At 50.0% G+C, this 21691-nt stretch overlaps 2 protein-coding genes, 1 non-coding gene and 1 pseudogene across 4 annotated transcripts; all 4 read right to left on the bottom strand.

Moving 5' to 3' along the window:
• Positions 1 to 532: 532 nt before the first annotated feature.
• TRNAG-UCC (transfer RNA glycine (anticodon UCC)) lies at positions 533 to 604 on the bottom strand. The gene has a single exon. It is a non-coding gene; the product is annotated as a tRNA-Gly (tRNA).
• Positions 605 to 2917: 2313 nt separating this feature from the next.
• Positions 2918 to 5499, bottom strand: LOC100274194 (uncharacterized). 2 transcript variants are annotated; one of them, XM_008652904.4, is made up of 2 exons: positions 3327 to 5499; positions 2918 to 3225 (listed from the first exon to the last, which is right to left on the bottom strand). In XM_008652904.4, the coding sequence occupies exons 1-2, from the start codon at positions 5006 to 5008 to the stop codon at positions 3117 to 3119; spliced, it is 1791 nt and encodes a 596-aa protein (XP_008651126.1). In that variant the 5' UTR covers positions 5009 to 5499; the 3' UTR covers positions 2918 to 3116. The 2 variants fall into 2 exon arrangements, with proteins under 2 accessions (XP_008651126.1, NP_001347489.1); NM_001360560.1 differs by having other exon boundaries at positions 2940 to 3225; positions 3332 to 5159.
• A 9184-nt stretch (positions 5500 to 14683) lies between these two features.
• Positions 14684 to 15703, bottom strand: LOC100274599 (uncharacterized). The gene has a single exon (NM_001148951.1). The coding sequence runs from the start codon at positions 15675 to 15677 to the stop codon at positions 15030 to 15032; it is 648 nt and encodes a 215-aa protein (NP_001142423.1). The 5' UTR covers positions 15678 to 15703; the 3' UTR covers positions 14684 to 15029.
• Positions 15704 to 18745: 3042 nt separating this feature from the next.
• Positions 18746 to 19901, bottom strand: LOC103633298 (F-box protein At4g05010-like; annotated as a pseudogene).
• Between the last annotated feature and the right edge of the window lie 1790 nt (positions 19902 to 21691).

Raw genomic sequence — 21691 nt, forward strand, 5'->3', positions numbered from 1 at the left:
GCTGTTGCCCACACGTTGCGATCGCGCCACGAACTCGGGAAGCAGCCAACGCGTCCACCGAGACTTGGGCGAGCGCGAGCGGCACTAGATTTTGTAGTATGCACATTTCGTTTGTAATTATATGCAGTATGGACATAAAATATGCAGTATGGACATTTCGTTTGTAATTATAGTTCTAAAGATTCAAAACGTTAGCATACACGCTGTTGTAAGCGCTTTTGTTTGAAGTTGCATGCAAGCCATGCATGATTTTCTTCTGTCTATTTTAATTAGGTCTACACACACACACACACAAAAAAAAAAAAGCGATCAAAGGAGGGCGTGGATGGGTGATCTAAGATTAACTCGCCTCCATCAATAGCAGGTGTCCTACCCTGGTCACACAACAAGACCCCTCCATGGGCTTGTGTTGCGCCTGTCGGTGGTTTACATGGGCCAGGCCTGAAGCCCAAGGTAACATGCGCACAAGAAGTCCACAAACAAAGGAAACCGGAAACGTGGGCTGAGTCCAACGATGAGAATAAAAAAAAGATGCGTTTGCCGGGAGTCGAACCCGGGTCTATTGCTTGGAAGGCAATTATCCTAACCGTTGGACTACAAACGCTTTGTTGTGCAAATTTCAAAGAATCACAAATATTGACATACTGATACAAATTTAGTTATTTTTAGTTTTCCTTGGCTCCAAGTGTAAATCTGAACCGATTGAAAGCAGGATAGTTGGACCCTACGCTATTCGTAAGCAAAACTTTTGGCTCTTTGTTGGCAGGGTTCACTTTTTCTATAGGCGATGGAACCCATCAAAAAAGGGTACTCCATTACCATCAGATTAACATAATCTCCGGATGATGCAGTAGCCAACCTAAACCCAACAATTCTCGGATAACACCCCTCACGGTCTTCCAGAAAACCGGAACATGCATTGACATTCCAAGGAAACATAAAACCTTTTGCTTTGCTGCAGAACGGCGCCCACCCCACTTCTTGAACAGCCTTGGACTTGCAGACACCTCGCACATGAGAATTCACAGGAACCAATGCTACTGAACAGGGCAGCTGACGCTACGACCAATCCTAAGGTTGGCCGGCCGGTGGTTGGCTTCGAACATATATCAAGAGCAGAATGAGCTGCTTGTTGGACACCTGCTTTCGTGGGCTCACTGCTCAGTGAATGGCTGCTGACTGACTGTCGACCGGGGAACGAAGTACTGAGAACATCCCCATCGAAAAGAAAATGGTCCTGTCTGAAGCAATGGTGCCGTGTATCTGATCTTGGGGATGTTATGTAATCTAGCTAGTAGCTACTGCTAAAATAGATGAAACTTAGGTGGGTATCTTTTACATTGGGGATGTTATGCATTAAGTCTGAAGCAATGGTTGCACTAATGGCCCCTTAATACAGAATCATATGTACTCCATTAACCATGGCGGCTACATGTTTTATGAACACACACTAGGTAGAGATCCTCTAGAGAGCGTATTTCGTAAGCATTTGCTGTTATTACATGCTTAAATTTAATTGTTTGATACTAGACATACTTCTTTACAATGTAATACTTAATATCAATATATTTGGCAGCAACACTTAACTTGATGTTAAATGAATAAAATATCGTCGCTTCATTATCGCAGTATAACTTCTGTGATTTGTTATGTTTTCTGCCACTTTTAAACTTGGCACAATTTTTTTTAATCTATATAGCCTGCCTCATTGTCTTGTACCATGCAACAAACTCAATATATATTATGGATAATATAGTAATAGTTTGTTTTGAGTTTTTCCACGATATTGGTAGGTCCTCCTGTGAGTATATATGAATTTGTAACCTCTTATAAAATTTCTATCTTCTTTGTAAATCGTATAATTTAAATGAGTATCCTATAATCTCAAGGCTACTTATCTTTATATACATTAAGATGAGATCTTTTATACCTTGCAAATATTTAAATACTTTTCTTAGAGTTGATTTGGTGACAAGTAGATCACGAGAGGATTGAGAGAAAAATGATCTAATTTTCTCTATAATTCCCTTCAATCCTCCATGGTCCCCCGTGGTCAGCCCTTATAGTTTTTCAGTGTTCTATATCCGTATTCTTCTGAAATTTAACAAATATCTCTGTTATGAATGCTAAGATTGAGCGACTACATCTACATGTTTGAGCATGTCGCCCACCGCCTTGAAAACTCGTACTAACATATATATCCTCACGACTGGTGCCAATAGCCGCCGGCCGGTAGGATGTTCTCCAACTGCCATCGCGGCTAAGGTGTGCTCTCAAACCATGGTGCTGACTGCTGGATGGAACATCTTGTCTGAAACTTGAAGCAAACGAATGCTAACAAGAGTTGACCTTACTGTTCAGCCTGTTCGGCGAGAGCAAGAAACGTAGCGATCATGATCCTCAGGCCTCAGGCTGTCGGCAGCGAGGTTTCAGCGTCATCGATGGAAGCACGACGGGAAGGGGGCGGTTCCTGGAACAGGTTTACAGCGCCGGCAAGCGGCAACAAACTTAACTGATCCAGTTTTCAGGTTCTGTCATGTTCCCCTGAAACACATGAAGGAACGCTGTTCAGGGACCGTGGTTCTGCATCAACCATAAATATTAAGATTTAAGAACACCCGAAAGCTGCACCACGCGCAGTTACACAGGAGGAACGGATGGAGTGCGTCGGAGAAGACGGACCATAGATCCAGTCACCTCTGGATGCAATAAGCATATCCAAATGGATGGAGGCCCACTGGCCCAGAGCCGGTTTCCATCACTCATGAGTAATGATCCACGCGGCCCTCCATTTGTGTAAGAGATGAATGCGCTCTGGGGCGAGCAGGAGAGGAAATCATCGCATGCGCACTGGGTAAATAATTTTTAAAGCGTGTGGTTTCTGATGCCGCCACTGCATGTTTGGATGGATCCGTTGTTGAAAAAAGACTTGCGCTTTTTAATTGACAGAGACGAGTGATTTACACATGCGGGTAGGAGACAAATCACTGGGTGGTTCATGCTTTTGATTCCTTCACAGTAACAAAAGATGCAAGGAACAATAGTTATGTGTTAGCCAGAGATCGACATGGTGCTAGTAAGTGGCAGCTAGTGCATGCTTGTCTCCAAGGATTACATTACAGGCTCCAAATGCCATGGAAAATGCTCCTCAGCCTGCTCCCGCCAAGCCTCTTCACGATCCGTTTGGCGTCCGGGACATCGGTCTCCGCAAGCTTCTCCAGATTCCTGTCAAAAGAACGCACGAACATATAACAAAAAAACTGAGAATTGCAGCGAGAAAGCACACGATGATTGGCTACTGATAGGTAGGTGTGTGTTGTTTGTGCCTGACGTGCTCCGAGGTCAGGATCTTCCTCCGGCCGGAGCTGCTGTCCGCGAGACGCGTCACCGTGGACAGCAGGAACCGCTTCGCCGGCGTGAGCTTCTCCTCGTCGCCGGAGCCCAGCAGCTGCAGCACCCGCGCCACGTCGTCGCGGTCCTCCTGGACGAACCGCTTCCGGTTGCGGTGCACGGACACCAAGGCGCAGAGCGACTCGGCCGCCATCTCCCGCGCCTCGGGGGACTTGGACGACGCGCCGAGGACGCTCACCAGCTCCAGCATGAATCCGGCGTCGCCCATCGCCTTCCTGATCTCCTCCGACACCGGGCACAGACGGTGCGCCGCCTTCAGGGCGCAGTGCTGCAGCGTGGTGTCTCCGGTGCGGAGGAGGGAGAGGACGCTGTCGAGGAACCCGGCGGCGAGGAGACGGTCGGTGGATGTGGGCGGCGAGAGGCAGAGCCCGTCGATGGCACGGAGGGCCACCTCCCGCACCTTCGAGGAGGAGGAGGCGTCGAGCGCGCGAACGAGGACCTCGATGGCACCTTCCTGGACCACGGCCTCCCTGGCTGAGCTGTCCCCAGAGCCGATGGCGACGACGAGCTCCATTGCCTGGATTCGCGCCGCGTCGTCCGTGGCCCTCTGCGAGAGAGACACGAGCACCGGGACGGCCCCAGCGTCGGCCACCATGTACTTCCTGATCTCGTCGACGCCCGCGAGGCTCCGCAGCACCCGGCACGCCGCGCACACGAGCTCGCCGCCGCTCGCTCCGTGGTCCGTGCACAGGTCGAGCAGCGCCGTGACGCCGCCGTGAGCGGCGACGGCCCACGCGTTGTCCGAGTTCTCCGTGAGTTTGCAGAGCACCCGCGCCGCCCTCTCCTTGGCCGCCTCGCTGCTGGCGCTGGCGGCGGCGTCGAGGACGCGGACCACAGGCGCGATGACGCCGCCGACGACCAGGTCTCCCCTGTGCGCGTCGGACCCGGCGATCACCGAGACCGCCTCCAGGACGTCCTCCCGGACGCGGGCGTCGGGGCACTCGAGCAGCGCGACGAGCACGCCGACGCCGTCCGCGACGTCGGACGCCACGACGCGGACGCACTTCTCGTCGTCGCGCAGCACCTCGCTGAGCGCGGTCGCGGCCTCCCTCCGCATCTCGGCGCCGCCGGCCCTGAGCCGGGCGAAGAGGTCGCGCACGTAGAACCGCACGTCGTCGCGGGTGGCCCCGGCGCCGGGGCGCGGCACCACCAGCGCCCGCGCCCGCGTCAGCGCGCCCGACGCGTGCACCTCGTCCAGCCGCGCCACGTGCGCGTCGAGGGCTGCGGCCAGGACGTCGAGGTCGCTGCGCAGCCGCAGCTTGCCGCCGCCGTACTGCCGCCCCTGGCTACGCGGCACCAGCTCTCGCGCCTCCCGAGCGGTCGCCGCGACGTCCCGCAGGAGGTTCACGAACGCGTCGCGCCTGTCCTCGCCGCTCTCGTCCCCCGCGGGGACGGTGGTGTCGGCGAGGCAGGCGTGGAGCCGGTCCCTGGTGAGCTGCCACTTGAGCGGGAACAGCGTCGCGGACAAGGAAGCGGAGACCAACGAACTGAGGGCGTCCAGCGCCTCCGCCAGGCATCGCTGCTCATCCAGCTCCGCTTGTCGGCTCACCTCCGCCGGCGCGGCCGCCGATTCTTCCTCCCCTGCTTCTCCCATCATCCGTGCCCAGTGCCCTCACAGCCTCAGCTGCATCGGGTAGCTCTTCTCCGAACAAGGCTCACACGCACCGCGATTCTTGCCACGCTCGCGTCGATCCGGTTGAGCAAGGAAGCGAGGAAGAGAACAGAGGTGGTAGCCGCGGTGCGTGGAGTGTGATGACTGTAACTGCACGGTGGTGCTGAACTGGAAGGCGACCGACCGCTTTGGCGTCTTCAAGTTAGTTAGAGCATCTCCAAGAGAATTACAAAAAAACAACCCCGAAAAGGTAGTTTTAGGTGCAGCGTAAATAGTTTTGGGTGCTTTTTTTCCTCCTATCTCCAACAGGTGACGTAAAATAGGATGAAAAATATGAAATAGGTCGGTGAACGTGGAGCCTAGTTTCACTGAACTTAATTTTTGTGCAGCTACTTGTACATCATTTCGGCTAGCCTCAGTTTTGCTTTGAGGGTGCCGTCAGACTTGAGTAAATAGCTATCAGTTCCCTTGCCTTCAGTAACGCTTAGATTCAGTCCTCAGTAAATAGTTGTTTTACTCTTTGGTTGCAAATTTAAAACTTATGATGGGAGCGGCCGATGGCGGAAACTGCTGATGGCAGTGGCCGACGGCGGACAGCTGGTGATGGAGGCGGGCAGGTGGAATGAGTTGGGTTGGACGGGACAAAAAATGGTGCGACGGGCCGATGTGCTACAGATGGCCTGACGACGAATATTTTGGGGCAACCAAAATGTTCCCTGTTTGTAGCTATATATGAGGGAGATTTGAGGGCTATCAAAAAGATGGGAGAGGTTTAAGGGATCTGTTGGAGGCTTCATTTTTCATTTTTTCCTCAAATTTTTGTTTAAGGATGATTTTAAGGAACCTTTTGGAGATGCTTTTAATGGAGATGGAGGCGGGTTGGAGTGTTGGACCAGCAGCGAGCGGCGGACCCACCGGCCGGGGCGCAGGCGCAGCACGAGCGCGCGACTGTTGATGCATGCGCGGGGCTCTCGGGAGAAGGCGATGACGAGGCCCCTTTGGCCTGGGGATCGGTGAGCTTTGCCTTTGTTTGGGGCGGAGCGGCGTGCGCAGGACGAGGGGAATGGAATAGCGGCGCAACGACACAAGTGACCAGACTACGGTGACTACCTCAGCTCAGCGCCTACGATAGTTAGGATCGCGTGACATACTCACATAGTCACATGGCTATGCTAGGCGCATATAAAGGAGAAACATGGGGCAACCCTCTCCTGGCTTTATACTGTCAAACTGTCAACTATTTAGCAGCAGATAATTAAAACTAATGGATATGGAAAAAAATCGATCCACATTTTAGGGGGTGTTTGGGAGTGAAGTTTTTTCACGGTTTTGGAAGAATACTGCAGTATTATATACAGAATGGTGTTTGACAAGCTGGCTAAAATCTCTGTTTTCAAAACTGAAGTATTGCAAATACTATAGTTGTTTAAGGCATTCTAAACTTAGCTCTGGACCTCAGTTTTCAAAACTGCGGTATTGTAAACTGCGGTATTGTCATGACTAAAGTATACTGTAGTATTTTAAAAACTGTGGTTTTCAAAAACTTTGTTCCCAAACAGGGCCTTACTGGTTTAAAAAACATACACTAGTCTTCCATACATGGCAGTTACCAAGCTACCGATCGTGCATGAAACACCTCGCCGTCGTGGCCAACCATTCTATCATAGTAGCTCGCATCTAGAGTTTTCAAAATAAATTCTTCATTATCTACTATATTTTTGAAAATCTATTTAGTTTTTTTATTAGAGTGAGAAAGACTAAATTCTTTAAATACTTTTTCAAAAACTTCTACTCAAGATGGCTCATCTAATGTTGATCTCAACGATCTTATCAATGAATTACAAGTGTTGCAAGTAACTTTATCAGATGGTTTTGCGTCCTTCAGTTGATTTATAATTGCAGACCGTTATCCAAGTGTCTCTGTTGTGTACAATATCGGATTTTATTGGCCATTCCTATGATCTCAAAAGTGAATCTGTTGAAAAATTATCTAAGGTTAACCATCACATAGAAAATGTTAAACGGGTTGGGCTACATGTTCTATTGAGAAGGATATATTGGCAAATATTGATCTAAATATTTGTCCTTGATGATTTTGCTTTTAAAAAAAATGCTTGGATCAGTTATTTATTTTAAGAGACGTTGTGCAGTGTTGAATGAGGTGTAAAATTGTTACTAGTTCGAGGTATTCACACTAAATATATCATTTTAGTGCTCTTATATATATATATATATATATATATATATATATATATATATATATATATATATATATATATATATATATATATATATATATATATATAACTGAGACATTGTTTTAGCGATATAAAAGTAAGGGAATATGTTAATGGGCCCAAATATCTACTACCAACTAGGCAACTAGGCATGAGGCATCTAGCAGCGCAACCCGTAGCCGAGAGAATCATGCAGCACCTGGCAGTCCGCAGTCTCTGGCGCTGAAGCATCCACTCGATGGCGCGACTGGACTGCGCATGCGCATGCACGGGCGCATTCCTGTGCGCCATGCATGCACTCTGTCATGTATACTGTATTACTCTACTAGAACGAGCCACGAATCTTTTCATGGCCTAGGAAAGAATCCATTTCAGGTAGCCAGGCTCTTGTCCGCCCACTATGCACTGGCGCTTCTTCCTCCATGCGATGCGATGCGAGCCCTTCCTTGATTTGGCTGCACCTGCACCAGCGCACCTCGATCCCCCCTGGGGCAATGGCTGTGATGTGCTGTGCCTCACGGGAGAGGCTCGCTTTTGTGGACTAGCTAGTGTGGATGTGAAGGAACAAAGGGCGAAAGGAGCACGGGAAAAGATGCATTTATTTATTTATATAAAAAAGATCTGCATGACAAGGTTCTCACATGAGTCGTGTTGCCCTCATGGCAAGAAAAGGGCATTCTGGAGATCCACAGAATACCTGGCCGTCGTGTTAACTGGTCATGTGGGAGCGATCGAGCGGCAAAACCGGCACCGGCAGCTCAGTAGCTACCGGTTTGTTACCGTGTGATCTGTGATGCCCGTGTGGTAAAGAGAGAGTACAGAATGGAAACATGTGGTTCGCATAAGCATTCCTCCGTCAGGGTCAGGCAACACGGATGAGAACAGTTTAGCATGAATTTCACATGTGTCCTTATTAGCTAACACGGCCGGGTACGTACGTCCGTCGGGTGGTTGTCTCGTAGCCGGGTGCCCATCAGTGTATGGGAGCTAGCTGGGGCTGAGCGCATGTGCCCCCGGAAACTGTACATGGATTGCTGCGCCGCTCGATCTACCGATAAACATCGCTGATGAATTCAATGCATGTTCGCAAGATGCAGCTGCAGTGGTCTGGGACGGTACATGGCTGCATCGTCTACTGTTTGGCTTCAGCACTCTGCAGGACATGAGATCATCTCCTCTCCACGTAGAAGAAGAAAAATGAAGGCTTAACTCAATGGAGGAGTACGTACCACATACCTATGGAAAAGGGCCGGATCTACAAATGGCCAAACGGGCTGCCCGGCCTATTTTTAGGCCTGGCCCGCCAGACACGATTAGAAAACCGGGTCAGCCATCTAAACCCGCGAGCTTGTTTTTCTATTCGAGCTCGGCCCGCAACGAGGCTAAACGGGTCAGACCGACCCATTTTGCACGGATAAAGCGGGCCGAAAATGGGCTAAGCGGGCCGGTAAGCACGTTTTAGTGAAAAAGGCGGGCTTAACGAGTGTAGAGGTAATCGGGTCGTACCGGGCTAGCCCACCGTGCCTAGATTTCTGTTCGAGCCAGGCCCGCATAGAACTGGGCCATGTCGGGCTCGGATCGGACCCAAACAACGGGTTTCGTGCCGGGCTCACGGGCCTCGTGTTTATTGGACATCTATAACCGGATCTCTGACCTGGACCCATGATTATTACTCTTGAGGATGTCGTGGTGGCTCCCAAAGTGCTCCCAAAATTTTGGTGCCATGGAAAGCGGTTGTGTGTGACAAAGACAAAGACAAAGACAAAGCACGTGTGCTATAGCCCATAGGATGATATAACAGCAAACCGAAAGCTTTTCTGTTTTCCAATGGACAGGAAAGGCCAGCTACTCCACTTTCTTGAGAAGGAAAAAAGCTTGTAAGCCGACACCTATCTTTCCCTGCAATGTTTATAAATTGACTCGAATCATCATCGCTGCAGACTATTTGGCCGCTAATTGTCAAACCTAGCTAGGGCACGCTGATTCTCTAGCTAGGTCTAGAGCGCTTTGAGAGTGGCTCAAGGATTTTTGTCATGTCCCCTGCAAGAAATGTTTCTCTGGATGCAGAGAGTGCAGCTAATACTGAAACATGCATGATTGGAAGGGACAAAATCGAACTTTGGCAGTCAGTGGCGTATATACTCCAGTATATAGTTCATCGTTATTAGACAATGCCATATGAAATGTAGGTATCTTATGGAGGACGTCTGGTCCTTATTAATTCGGTCCTTTCGAGCCTTCCTTTGTATATGTTGTCTTTCTTTGAAATACCTAGGGAGGTTTTAAAAAAGGTGGATTATCTAAGGTCTAGATTCTTTTGGCAGTCTGATCAACAAAAGAAAAAATTCAGATTAGCTAAGTGGAGTATTCTTTGCCAGCCCAAGGATATTGGTGGTTTGGGGATTAAGAATATTGACATTCAGAATAAATGCTTGCTAAGCAAATGGCTGTTTAAGCTGTTAAATGAGGAGGGTATGTGGCAACAGATTTTAAGAAGGAAATACTTAGGTAACAAGACGAGGCAGGTAATTAGGAAACCAGGAGATTCGCACTTTTGGTCAGGCTTAATGAAAGTTAAAAACCCTTTTCTAGCGAATGGAACGTTTAAAGTCAATAACGGACAAGCAACTAGATTTTGGGAAGATAAGTGGCTGGGGAATTTTACACTCCAGCACAAATACCCGAGTCTATATAATATTGTTCGACATAAAAATGTGAAAGTAGCTACGGTGCTTGAGACTGTCCCGCTAAATGTATCCTTTCGCAGGGGATTGCATGGAGATAACTTGGGACGGTGGTATTCGCTAGTTAACAGGGTAGTGGGCCTTTCATTAAACCAATCAAAAGACACTTTCAGTTGGAGCCTTCACCAAAACGGGAAGTTCTCCTCTCACTCGATGTATGCAACCTTGATTGAGAGGGGAATACACCGTCAAGAGTCTCTCATCTGGAAACTTAAAGTACCACTAAAAATTAAGATATTCTGCTGGTTCCTAACACGGGGGGTGATCTTGACAAAAGACAACCTAATCAAAAGAAACTGGGTAGGATCAAAAAAGTGTATGTTTTGTTCTCATGACGAGACCATCCAACATCTTTTCTTCGATTGTCACTATGCTAGATTTCTTTGGCGAACGATTTTCTTTACCTTTGGTATTAGAGAACCAACTAGCATACAGGATATGGGATCCTCCTGGTTGCAGGAGTTCGATAAAGAAACAAAGGCAAAGATTTATGTTGGTGCCATAGCAATCTGCTGGGCGTTGTGGCTAAGTCGAAATGATGTGGTTTTTGATAAGAAGCCTATTATAACTTACTTGCAGGTACTCTTTCGAGGGACTTATTGGTGTCGGTTCTGGGGGCTTCTCCAAAGGCGTGAAGAGGACATCGTAAGGATCAAAGTTGCCTGCAGGACCCTGGAAGTCTCAATGATGCAAATCTTCGCCAAGCACGGTTGGAGCTTTAGAAATAGAATAACTAGTGGCTAGTTATTCCAATCCCAACTGCGCTTGGGTCTTTTTGCCGCTTGTGGCTTCTTTTATTTTCTGGCAGTACTACTGTTTTTTGGACGGCCGTCATCTTTGATGTAGGCCGGGAACCTTTTTCCCATTATCTAAAAAAAGGTAATTTAGATGGATCATGGATGGTATGGTAATGGCATGTAATCCAAAGTAAAACAAAGATATACCAAACCTCTGGACCTTTGCCTTTTCTTTTCCATCCAAGATCATGTGGTGGTGTAGTTGCTTTTCGAGGAGAAAGGACAATGGATAAAGCAGAGTTGCTTGGGACAGTAGCGTACTGAACAGTTGAAGTTTGTTGGCGAAGCATTACTGGAGAACTGGTGGAGAGCGCGCGTTTGCTACCAAGTATATTGAGGCAATACTGTAGAAATAGAACACTCCAAGATCTGGGTTTAAGAAAATCTAGGCTGAACCACTCTAGGAACATTACAGATTACAGCATTTGTGGGATCCAAGATGTAGTGCTGTTGAATTTAAGCAGGTACTTGCTGGTCATTTGCCGGTTCCTTCTGTACACGCGTTTCATAGAGATTGGTGAGGGGCTTGAGGGCCGACAACGATTTGGGTCATACACCAACAAAGGCTACCACACGTGTGATTGCAAACAACCTTACTCCCTCTGGTTCCAAAATTCTTGCGTTTAAGGCATTCGAGTTGTGGATGGTAAGTTGGTAACTCTCGACGTGTTAGCTCTTGCTTGAAACTGTAGACAGGTTCAGCCCGCTTCCCAGACTATTGGAACTCGATGTCAAACAAGTGATTTTACGGTGTGATTGGTGAGCAAAACAAGCTATTGGGATTGCGAAACAACTCCTTAAATTTAGACCAAATAGATATATTTATGAAGTTGGTATATTTAGTGACATCATTTAAATAACAGTTGAAGCATGATTTTTAGTTACTAACACCCTAAATTAAAGTTATATTTGAATGCACTTGTTAGAAGCCAAAAATACCTAGCGGACGGTCCGGCCATGAGGCCGGACGGTCCGCGGTCCGGACTGTCCGTGGTGGTGGCGCGGATGGTCCGCGCGTGCGCAGAGTCAGTTAGAGTTCCTAGTTTCTCGCGGGATTTGTTACCTAAAACCGCGGGATTAACTTGGAAATCAGTTGGAAGCGGATCCAGACCTCCCCTTTATATAGATGAAGGGCTACGGCCGATTGAACCCCCAACAATCGATGAAATCCAGTTTATTACTCGTTTTTACCTTATGCATTAGGAGTAGTTCTAGTTTAGCCCTAGTTTAGTATTCCAATCCCCAAATTCTCCGCTTCTCTTCGACTCTACGTCGATTAGAGGAGTTTAGGTCGGTCTATCCGAGCCTAGACACCACCTAGGATCTCTCCCCGACGGGGTCCCTCCCGGGAGCGAGATCTAGGCGCCGCTGGCGATCTTTCGCCGCCCCTGCGCACGCGCAGACCGTCTGGCTTCAGGGCGCGGACCGTCCGACCGTCAGGCAGGGAACGCCAGCCCTGCGCCAGACCGCGGACCGTCCGCGCCTGTGCAGAGAGCACCGCCGCCGGTTCTTGTTGAGTGTTTGGCGCCCGAAAAAGGTGTCAACATTACTAGATTTGATAGTTAGGTGCTAAAATTAGCCAGACATCCAAACAACTTAATTGATTGTTCAACTATTGACTACTTTTATCAAATCAGTTAATAGTTAGCTAACTATTCGTTAGATGAAATGAAACACTCTAACTCTCAGTGCTAGTTTCAGCCAATTACGTAGATTTGGAAATAGTGCACACACGGTTTCATCCCAAAAAAAAGCTCATCTCCTCTCTCTCTCTCTGCCACATCATCGTTATTGCCTATATGTGGGGGATCGGCACGATGGACGAGGTAGTCAGTGTGGCATTGGCACGTACAAGGAACCATATCGAGTTCAGGACAAAAAGCTAAAGGACGATAGTCAGTTGATAGAGATCAAAATAGCCTTTCCACCTATACACGCTCGGCCCAGTTCCGTATCTTTTCGTCCGAGTAAGGCACATGGGCCAAAACCTAGGCTGGGGGACACAGGGGCCCATGAACAACACACTGCTGTTTCCCTTAACTAACTGGAAGTCACTGACCTAGTGACCTGACCTGGTCCGCGGGCCCAGACCACCTAACGTCCTATCCTAGCTAATCTAGCTTCCGCAACGACACGATCCGATCTCACTTTCCTCTACCCCTTTTCAGCTTCCCCATACATCATTGCGAGTTTGCGACGTCGTAATCCGTTGAGCTGTCAAAAACTGAAAAAACCCAAATGCTCCGTCGTGCAAGTACGTTGCTGGAGAGAGCACAGTTAGGTGAGCCATCCCACTTGTTCGGTTGCTTTAAGATTAATAGGATAGACGTGTTACGAATCGAATGGTTGCTTTTAAGATTAATGGGATGAAGATGTCTCATGAATCTAACGGGGCTTAGAGCATCTCCATTTACTTCTTAAAAAAATGCTCCCTAAACTCCGGTTTAGCAAATTTCTAAATATATCTTAGGAACAAAAATAACCTTACTCTCTAATAGTTCAGAACTTTTAGGTTGTTAAATATTTTAAAATTATGCTAACTCGATGCTAAATTCATTATTTATATAACTTAAATTATTTAAAGTACATCACTTGTACACGCGTGAGAACTCGATGTCAAACAAGTGATTTTACGGTCTGATTAGTGAGCAAAACAAGCTATTGAGATTGCCAAACAACTCTCCAAGTCTGGGAACCAAATAGATATATTTATGAAGTTGCTATGTTTAGTGATCTTATTTAAGTAACATTTGAAGCATCATTTTTAGTTACTAACACCCTAAACTAAGGCTGTGTTTGAATACAATAGATCTAATAGTTAGATATTAAAATTAGCAGCATACATCCAAACATCTTAACTGATCGAACATCTTAACTGATTGTTAAACTATTGACTATTTTTAACAAATCAATTAATAGTTAGCCAACTATTCTAATTTTATTAGTAATTTTTGTAGCTACCTGACTATTAGCTCTAATGTATTCAAACATAGACTAAATTTAAGGAGATAGTTGGGCAACTACTGAAGATGCTCTTACTGCTAGGAATATTTTTCCCTAAACGCGAAACTATTTAACTAGATATTGATGCTAGTCCTATGCTGCCAGAATATAGGAGGAGTGTATCTGATCTCTGAACGAGCTGCCGTCTAATCATGTTTATGAAGTGGAACAGTCCGTTCACGTGGCATATGACAGCGACCGTACCTGATCTTCTGCCGGCCCGGACTGCAGTTGCTGCAAAGGATCTGATACCAGAGCACGCAGCCTGACAACTGACAAAGCGGCTGGAGACCGCTAGACACCAAACGTGATCTGCCGCTAGTACAGTAGAGCGTTGTGCAAGGCAGTAACCAAGCGTTAATCCAGCAGGCGGTGAAGAAGAAGGAAGGGCAAAGTACGCAACAGCGACTAGGGCTCCGGTGTGTGCGTACTGTACTGGAGCAGGACCACACCAGCACTGGCGTTGTTCTTGTGCTGCGAACTGATTCGGCGAACCAGCTTTAACCACACCCACGACCCAGCCAAGCAACCAACCACCTTGCGGGCTCCTACCACTGACGCGATCTTGGGATCCAGATCCAAGCGGCATCGCCAAGGCACACAGAAGCTCGGCGATTCCAGCACAGTCCTAGCCACTAATGGCGTCGATGAATGAATGCGTCGAGCAGGAACAGGACGCACCAGCGTGAGGCATTGCGGCACAGCGGTCGCCACCGATGATGAAGATATGCAGATGCCCTACCATATACTCTGCAACGCGTACTGAGACCAGGGCGATCATTCTCCCAACCACAGACGGTTATGATGCTCCAACTCCAACCACAGGAGGCAGGACCGCAGGAGATTAGAAAACACCACCGAATCCACTGGTAAAGATTTCCGAGTTATCATGGCCGTCCTCGTCTCAAAACGACCAAATCAAGCTGTTTCATCAGTATATAAAGAGGAACAAAAGAAAGCAAGCAGAGCAGAGCTTGTCGCTCCCTATCTCATCACCGTAAAATCCTATATGTACATGGCGGCAAGCCATCTAGATAAAAAAGCAACAGAAGAAAGAACTCCAATCACCCCGCACGCCTAATCACTCACTAAGAAGAGAAATCTTGTCGACAGCCTCAGCTCCAAGTACCAGGGATCTTAATCCGCGGGAGACGGGAACGGAAGGGAGGGAGGGGGGAAAAAACTGAAGACGATGATACGCGGTCCATCCAATCGGTAACCGCGCTCACCGGCACCTGGAGATGTCGATCTCGATGAGGCTGTCCTCCTCCAGCTCGATCTCGATCATGCCGTCGTCCGCGTCGCCGCCGCCCCGGACGTAGCCGTCGTCGCTGCCCGAGTCGGGGTCGGAGTCCGAGTCCGAGTCCCACGGCAGTCCCATCTCCTCCGGCAGCCCCCACTCGGCCTCGAACTCCTCGTGGATCACCTCCAGCGCGCGCCCTTTGGCCGCCCACGACGCGAACTCCAGGAGCTCCGGGAACACGGCCCCACGCTCCGGCTCTGGCGGCGGCGGAGGAGGGGGAGGCGGCGGGCACGCGGCCTCTGGAGCCTGCTCCTGCTCCTGCTGCTTCTTCTCCTCCGTCGGCGGCGGGGAGGAAGGAGGAGGGGCGGCGAGAGCGGGAGGCGGCGGCGGCGGCGTGGAGCCGAGGTGGAGGAGGGAGAGGAGCAGGAGCAGGGAGGAGAGCGAGGCCGGGGAGAGCACGAGCAGCAGCACCGGCCGGGGGAGGTAGAGCACGGCGAGGAGCGACGCCGCAGCCGCCGCCGCGAGGAGCGGGTGCTGGTGATGGGGCTGCTGCCGCTGGCCGGCGCCGGCGACGGCAGCGGTCAGCTCTTGCGCGGCCGGCTCCGGCAGGGTGGGAGCGGGAGTGGCCATTTATGGAGGGAGGAGGGTGTGCGGCGGTTAAAGCGCGGCACCCGGCACGCGCGGCGTGTTTTTTTTATATACGAGGGGGAAGCGGACAAGCAGAGGAGATTCGCCGCGAACAAAAGCTCCGGCGGGTTTGGCAGCAGCCAGCGGAGAGAGAAGGTGTTTTGGTGGGCTGGTGGCGTCGATGAACACGAACGGGCGCTACGGGACAGTGGGCTGCTAGTCTGCTACGCAATGGCGTGCGAGTACGACAGGGCGCTTTTTTTCAATATGGTATTTTTATATGTTATTCATTTTTCTTATATAAAAAAAATCTGCGATGTACTCATGGAGTCTCCGGCGGTCCGGCCTTTAGAACCAAGAAGACCCGTGCCGGTCAAAGCGGCGTGGTGTACCGCCGTGATCCCCTCTCGTCAGCAGCGAAGCGAAGTGAAGCGATGATGGGCATTGATGACCGGCCCCCGCAGCAAACGGCGCACCGGCAGCGGCATGTGGCTTCGATCAGACGACGGCTGGACGCCTGCACCTGCACGCGCACGCGCACGAAGGAAGCGACGGGTCGTAACGAACCGGGGCGTGGGGCGTGGCGCGGGCGAGCAAAAGCGGCTGCTGCCGGAGCGGCGCCGAGACCCGAGAAAGCTGGCGAGCAAAAGGCGCATCCCCCCCCTCCCCCCCCCCCCCCCCCCCCCTCCGTTTGCATCATTCACCGGTCGTAGCGCATGCGGGCGCGTGGTAGCCCGGATGGTCGCGAATTCGCGGTCGGTCCGTTGGCAGAACGCATCGTCGTCACGTATCGCGACGCAGGCAGGCTGCATGCAGCGGCGGGCGGTGGCGCCCTGCGCCCAGCAGCAGCAGCAGTAGGATCGCTTGCACTCGAAGGGAAGGCTTTACCTGCCGGGCCGGGACGGCCTAGAAGGCTAGAACCGAGGCATGTGAGTGAGGGGAGGGGTAAACACTTGGTAGCCTCTTCTGTTCTCGAATCTCAACCGAGCGGGGATGGTTTCGAGAGTTCTGCGGTTGCTCGCAGTCGCAGTCGCAGACTCGCAGCAGCCCTCTCTCTCTCTCTCTCTCGTGCGCAAGGAAACAAGCTAGCTTCCACTGTTGACGTGGCCGGTGATTGGGGATCCGGATTTACACACGGTCAAATGAAAACCGCACCATGCGTTAGGTGAGCATCATTTAACCGTGAAACGTGTGGTCGTTTGTTTCACCCGCATGCATTCTGCATTATTACACAACATAAAAAAAGAAGATCAGCAAAAATGCGCAGCGCAGCGCAGCGCTACCAAGGACTCCAGGAGACGCGAGCCCTCCATGGAAAAGGGGATCCGGGACCGAGCGCGGGCGTTGGACTTGGACTGGACCGAACCGACGCCTGGCTGCCGCCTCGCCTCGCTGTTTGTTGCCTTACCTTTTGGCGTGCCAGCATCGTGGCCGGTGGGCCGGTCCCCGCCGGCGGGACAATAATTCAGCAGTTCGATCCGGCGACCGGCAGACTCCGACCCCGCCGCCAGGCGCCCCCGCACGACACCGGAGCCGGCGCGCGGCGGCCTGTGGTGCACTGGTGCTGGGGTGCTGCTGCTATACGGCTGTCAGGGGACAGGAAGGGGACGCTGGCAACAGCTGCGCCAGACGGTGCGGTGCGGGCCTTGCCGTCTCCGTCCGCTGCCACTGCCAGGCCTACTAACCGCGTGGGACGGACGGACGGGCCGACGTGACAGGGCTCTTCCGAGGAAGCTGCCCTGGTCCTGCAACTCTGCAGTGCTGTAGCACGGGGCGGTGGTGGCACACCGGCACTGGCAGTAAAGGCGCCGTGCGTGCCTCCATCCACACCTGGGTCCGGACCGCTCGACTGATCAAATGATTGCACGAAACAGGCGCTGATCGAGTACGGCCTTTGCTAGCTAGTGAGATCCCGGGTTCAAGGAACCATCAGCGTGGACTGTGCTGCTGTGCCTGTTCAAGACGGTGGCACTGGCACCGCCACTCCAACCCAAGCCTCCACCCCGTTTCCGAGATGCAGCAGGCCGTTGATTAGGAGATCATAGTGAATAGCGTACCCTCAGCGTCAGTTCACTTGGTACGCTGCCATCAGCGTCAGTTCTACAAAATTCGCGCATCAAAAACTGATTTGAAGTGTCATCGTTAATTCTGTCCATGCAGATAGTACTGTGTGTTTTGAGTCGTTAACAGCAGAACATGGCCGTGCGCTAGCGACAGGAAAGGCAAAGGTTGTACATTGTGTTCTATACTCGCCGGATTTTGGCCCAGAAATAGTGTTGCTGGGCGCCTGGGCCAAATTGCGATAACAAAAAAAAATCTATTAAGATCCATATGTCGACTGCATGTGTGCTATCCCTTGATAGTGTATGATGTGGATCCCTTTTGAAGTCAACGTACTTTTGGTGACTCCGATGAGCAAGACAACTATTAAGATCCAATCTATAAGTAAATATATCAGATAATGATAAATCTAAATATGAAGAGGATCACACTTTTTAAAGGACATCAACCTTCGAACAACTTTCCGATTAGCTTCAATAGAAGTTTTAAGCCAAGCTTGGCTTTTTTAAGAGAGTTGTACTGAAGATCAACTAAACAAAGTGGTTTAATAACGTGAGCCTAACTTTAATGATGTTGTTGCTTCTACATCCACAACACTAGATATAAATGTTGATGAAGAGGTAATTGATCCTTATCATATATACGCTAATTGTTCTAAGGTGTTGCAAGATTACAGAGTTGCTATTGATAATAATATTATAATTCTCTCAAATATGATTATGTCATGCTTTTACAAATTAGAAAGTAAAACAATAGGCTACGTTGATCTACCGGTTGAAAAATCTGCTCTTAACCAACCTTGATATGCATGGTGTGCCTTATGATTATTACAAAAAATTGTGCAGTAGTTAACAAATCCAGATCGATCTCTTCAGCATATCAAATCACTAAGACCAGCTTAGGTTGATCTAGAACATCTAAGGCAATGGCCAATTTTGCTCCTAACCTGGGTCAAAATTCATCGATGTGGCTAAGAGTTTTACCTTCTTGTCCACAATACAAAGTCCATATAAACTTTTTGCAGCATGCGTACGCATAAGAGAATTGACATCTCTTTGACGATAAATAAAATACAAGATATAAGTACGCATAAGATTAGAGAAGACATCGCGTGTGTTCTTCAATCACAACATTGAAGAACTACGTACGACCATATATCTATAATTACTTAAGACTAGTAATCACGCATCCGAGTATACTATTCCCACTATCTAGGAGCCTCTCTATGACGTGGGCTACAAAAGGCACTAAACTTGTAACCTGAAACTACTAGATACAAGCACGAATAGATCACAAACTGAAAACATGTGGATGTCGTATATTTACATCTAGACCTCGGGGAGCATGCTCTCGTACGACGCCGACAGGTTGACGGCGATTCTCTCTAGGTTCTGGCCCCGCAAGCGTGACTTTGCAGCCCGGTGTTGCTTGGGCGCGCAAGGGCAAGTGTCGTCGCCACCGCCGGCTTCCTCGTCTCTAAAAACGGGCTTCGCCGACGGCGTCGAAAACTTGAAATGCAGCTCCCTAGCATAAATTGTCTGCAAAGATGGAATCGAAATAAGCATTTGTTGGACTTTGACTGGAGCCAGGGGGTGGTTTGGGTCAGCAGAGGTCAGAGGACAAAAGGAGTGATAGGATCAAAATGCTTACTGCTTCCTTGACTTGTTTTGACACTAGGAGAAGGTGCCTCAGATCACTGTAGTTCACCTTACACAAGATTTTTATCTGCAAGATTTTCGACCAAAATGAGATAAGCAACATACATAGGAGAACTATTCTGAACTGAATCGTAATCTGGCGCAGTTACAAAAGTGTCGGCTACATTTTTTTTCCTTGGAATGGATCGTTCCACCTTCGACGCGCGCAAAAGATAGATGGGACTGGACCTAAGAAACAGATCCAAGAGCATTTACCAGTACATCCAGCGGCAGCGACTCAAGGAGGTTGACGGCGTCGTCCATGTGGAAGTGGAAGCGGACGCTTCGCTGCTTGCGCAGGGTGCGTGATGGCGAGTGCGGGGTCCGGGAGCCCGGAGTCGGCGAGACGGCGACTCTCTTCCTCCCGATGATCCTTGTGCTGCTCCTGCAGTTTGAGAAGCTCAAGCTGGTGGCAACTGGCAAGAGACCCCCTTCTTCGCGTTGCCCTGTCCAATTGCCATTTTGCCTTCTGCTTATTATAATTATAAACCCTACTTCTCTGTGTATCTGGCGATTCAAAAAAGATCACCTTAACTAATCGGAGATCTTGCAATGAAGCCTATCTGCATGGGATTGGAGATAGTAATCCACTTCCTGAAAACCAAAAAAAAAAAACTAGATTCACAAATTTCCGGGAAAAAAAAACCGAACCAGAGAGCGAAAAGATAGGGAAGGCGAACAGTGGCAGCCGCCGAAGCGACACAAGCCGACGCAGGAACGGCAATTGGGAAACAGTACTTTAGAAGCAAGATCATGAATCGATCAGCTCTAATCCAATCGCTACCACTGTCTCAGCACAACTAATCAGAGTATCAAACTACCTAAAAAGAACAGGAGACGTCAGCCCCCCCGCCCCCACGGTCACGGCTCTGCGTTCGGCTTCTAAGGGGCGGTGGTCCGGCTCCCGCCTCCGGCCTCGCCGGCTCGCCCCCTTAGGCCCCCTGGCTCCGGTGCCTGAACGGGCTGCCTGTGAAACGGCCACCAGCTTCTCAGGCCGGCGCCAGGCCATCCCCCTGCCAAGTGCCCAGGCCGTGCTGGACGTGTTTGAAGAAAAGAACGCCAAATCGAAAAAAAGGTTTCGGGACCAGGAGGAAAATTCACCTGTTCTTCCGCTGTCAAACCCAAGCTCCTCATGCGCCTCTCGACAGGTGATCAGACAGAACACCTGGGATGTTTGCTGGAGCCTGGAGGACCAAACCTATTCTAGGTAAAATTGGAAAGACCTGACCTCCCCTTCTCCGTTTTTATAGCAACGCTCCTGTTGGCTCCTCTGCAGGGAACCTCCGAACCTATCTAGAACTACAAGGGTCCTCAGCGCAGGGGCCTTTCCAGAAAACTACCCGAACCGCCCCGCACGTCGACGTCTGCGGGGTGGAGAGTGCAGGTCATGGTGTGGCGGCGCTGGCTTTACGGGAATTTTGTTTTCGAATCGGCGTACGGGTTGGCGCGCAACTCGTGCGGGGGCGACGAACGTGTGGGATCGAACGGCGCGAGATGCTGGCGTACCGGGTACGTGGTGCGGTCGTGAGGGTCTGAGGACCAGCCGTTGAACGGGTGGTGGAGGCCGGTCTGACTCGCGGCGTCGCCCACCAGCCGGGAGGGGTTGGTGACGTGGTGGCTGACCGATGACCATGCAGAGAAGTCGGTGGAGGCCGGTCTGACTCGCGGCGTCGCCCACCAGCCGGTTTCGCCATTTTTTAAACTTTTCCGAGGGACATGACATGGGACAACTGGCCTTGAGCTGCGATGCACTGTTATTTCGGAATCGATTGTTTACTCAATTTTTACTCTGCGGCAGTAAAACGACGAGCGAAACGCGGATGCACGGTTGCAGACTTGCAGTCGGCGCTGGACCTGGATTTGGACGCAGCTGCGCGTATGCATGGTCTACGGACGAAGAAGTTTACTGAATGCGTCGTTTCCTTTTATCCATCTGTTTGACTTTATTAACGAAAGCTTGATGCATTGATGTCGATTACTTCTGACAAAATCCAGTTATATATCAATTATCTTCGGAAAGGAATACTTGGAGTGTTCAAGCGTTCGCATTTTTTTTATTTATTATGAGACCTTTTTTTGTGCGTGTGTGGTCCCCCCCCCCCCCCCCCCCCCACCCCCCCCCCTATTCGTGCACCTTTTCAGCCCAGCCTAGCCGCGTCCATGTTTCAGCGTAGGCCCATGATAGGCATCGGCGTCCATAGGCCGCGCCGGTGCGGTCCGTGGTGGAGACGGTGAGACAAAACTCTCTGAATTTGTAAC

The sequence above is a fragment of the Zea mays genome, chromosome 7 (assembly GCF_902167145.1).
Source record: "Zea mays cultivar B73 chromosome 7, Zm-B73-REFERENCE-NAM-5.0, whole genome shotgun sequence".
Lineage (NCBI taxonomy): Eukaryota > Viridiplantae > Streptophyta > Magnoliopsida > Poales > Poaceae > Zea > Zea mays.

What these genes read in the sequence shown, in the direction of transcription:
- LOC100274194 (XM_008652904.4), bottom strand. Translation starts at nt 5,008, where the DNA reads ATGATGGGAGAAGCAGGGGAGGAAGAATCGGCGGCCGCGCCGGCGGAG. An exon ending in CTGACCTCGGAGCACGTCAG is followed by an intron (nt 3,226 to 3,326) that starts GCACAAACAACA and finishes TTCTTTTGACAG; the next exon opens with GAATCTGGAGAAGCTTGCGG.
- LOC100274599 (NM_001148951.1), bottom strand. Translation starts at nt 15,677, where the DNA reads ATGGCCACTCCCGCTCCCACCCTGCCGGAGCCGGCCGCGCAAGAGCTG.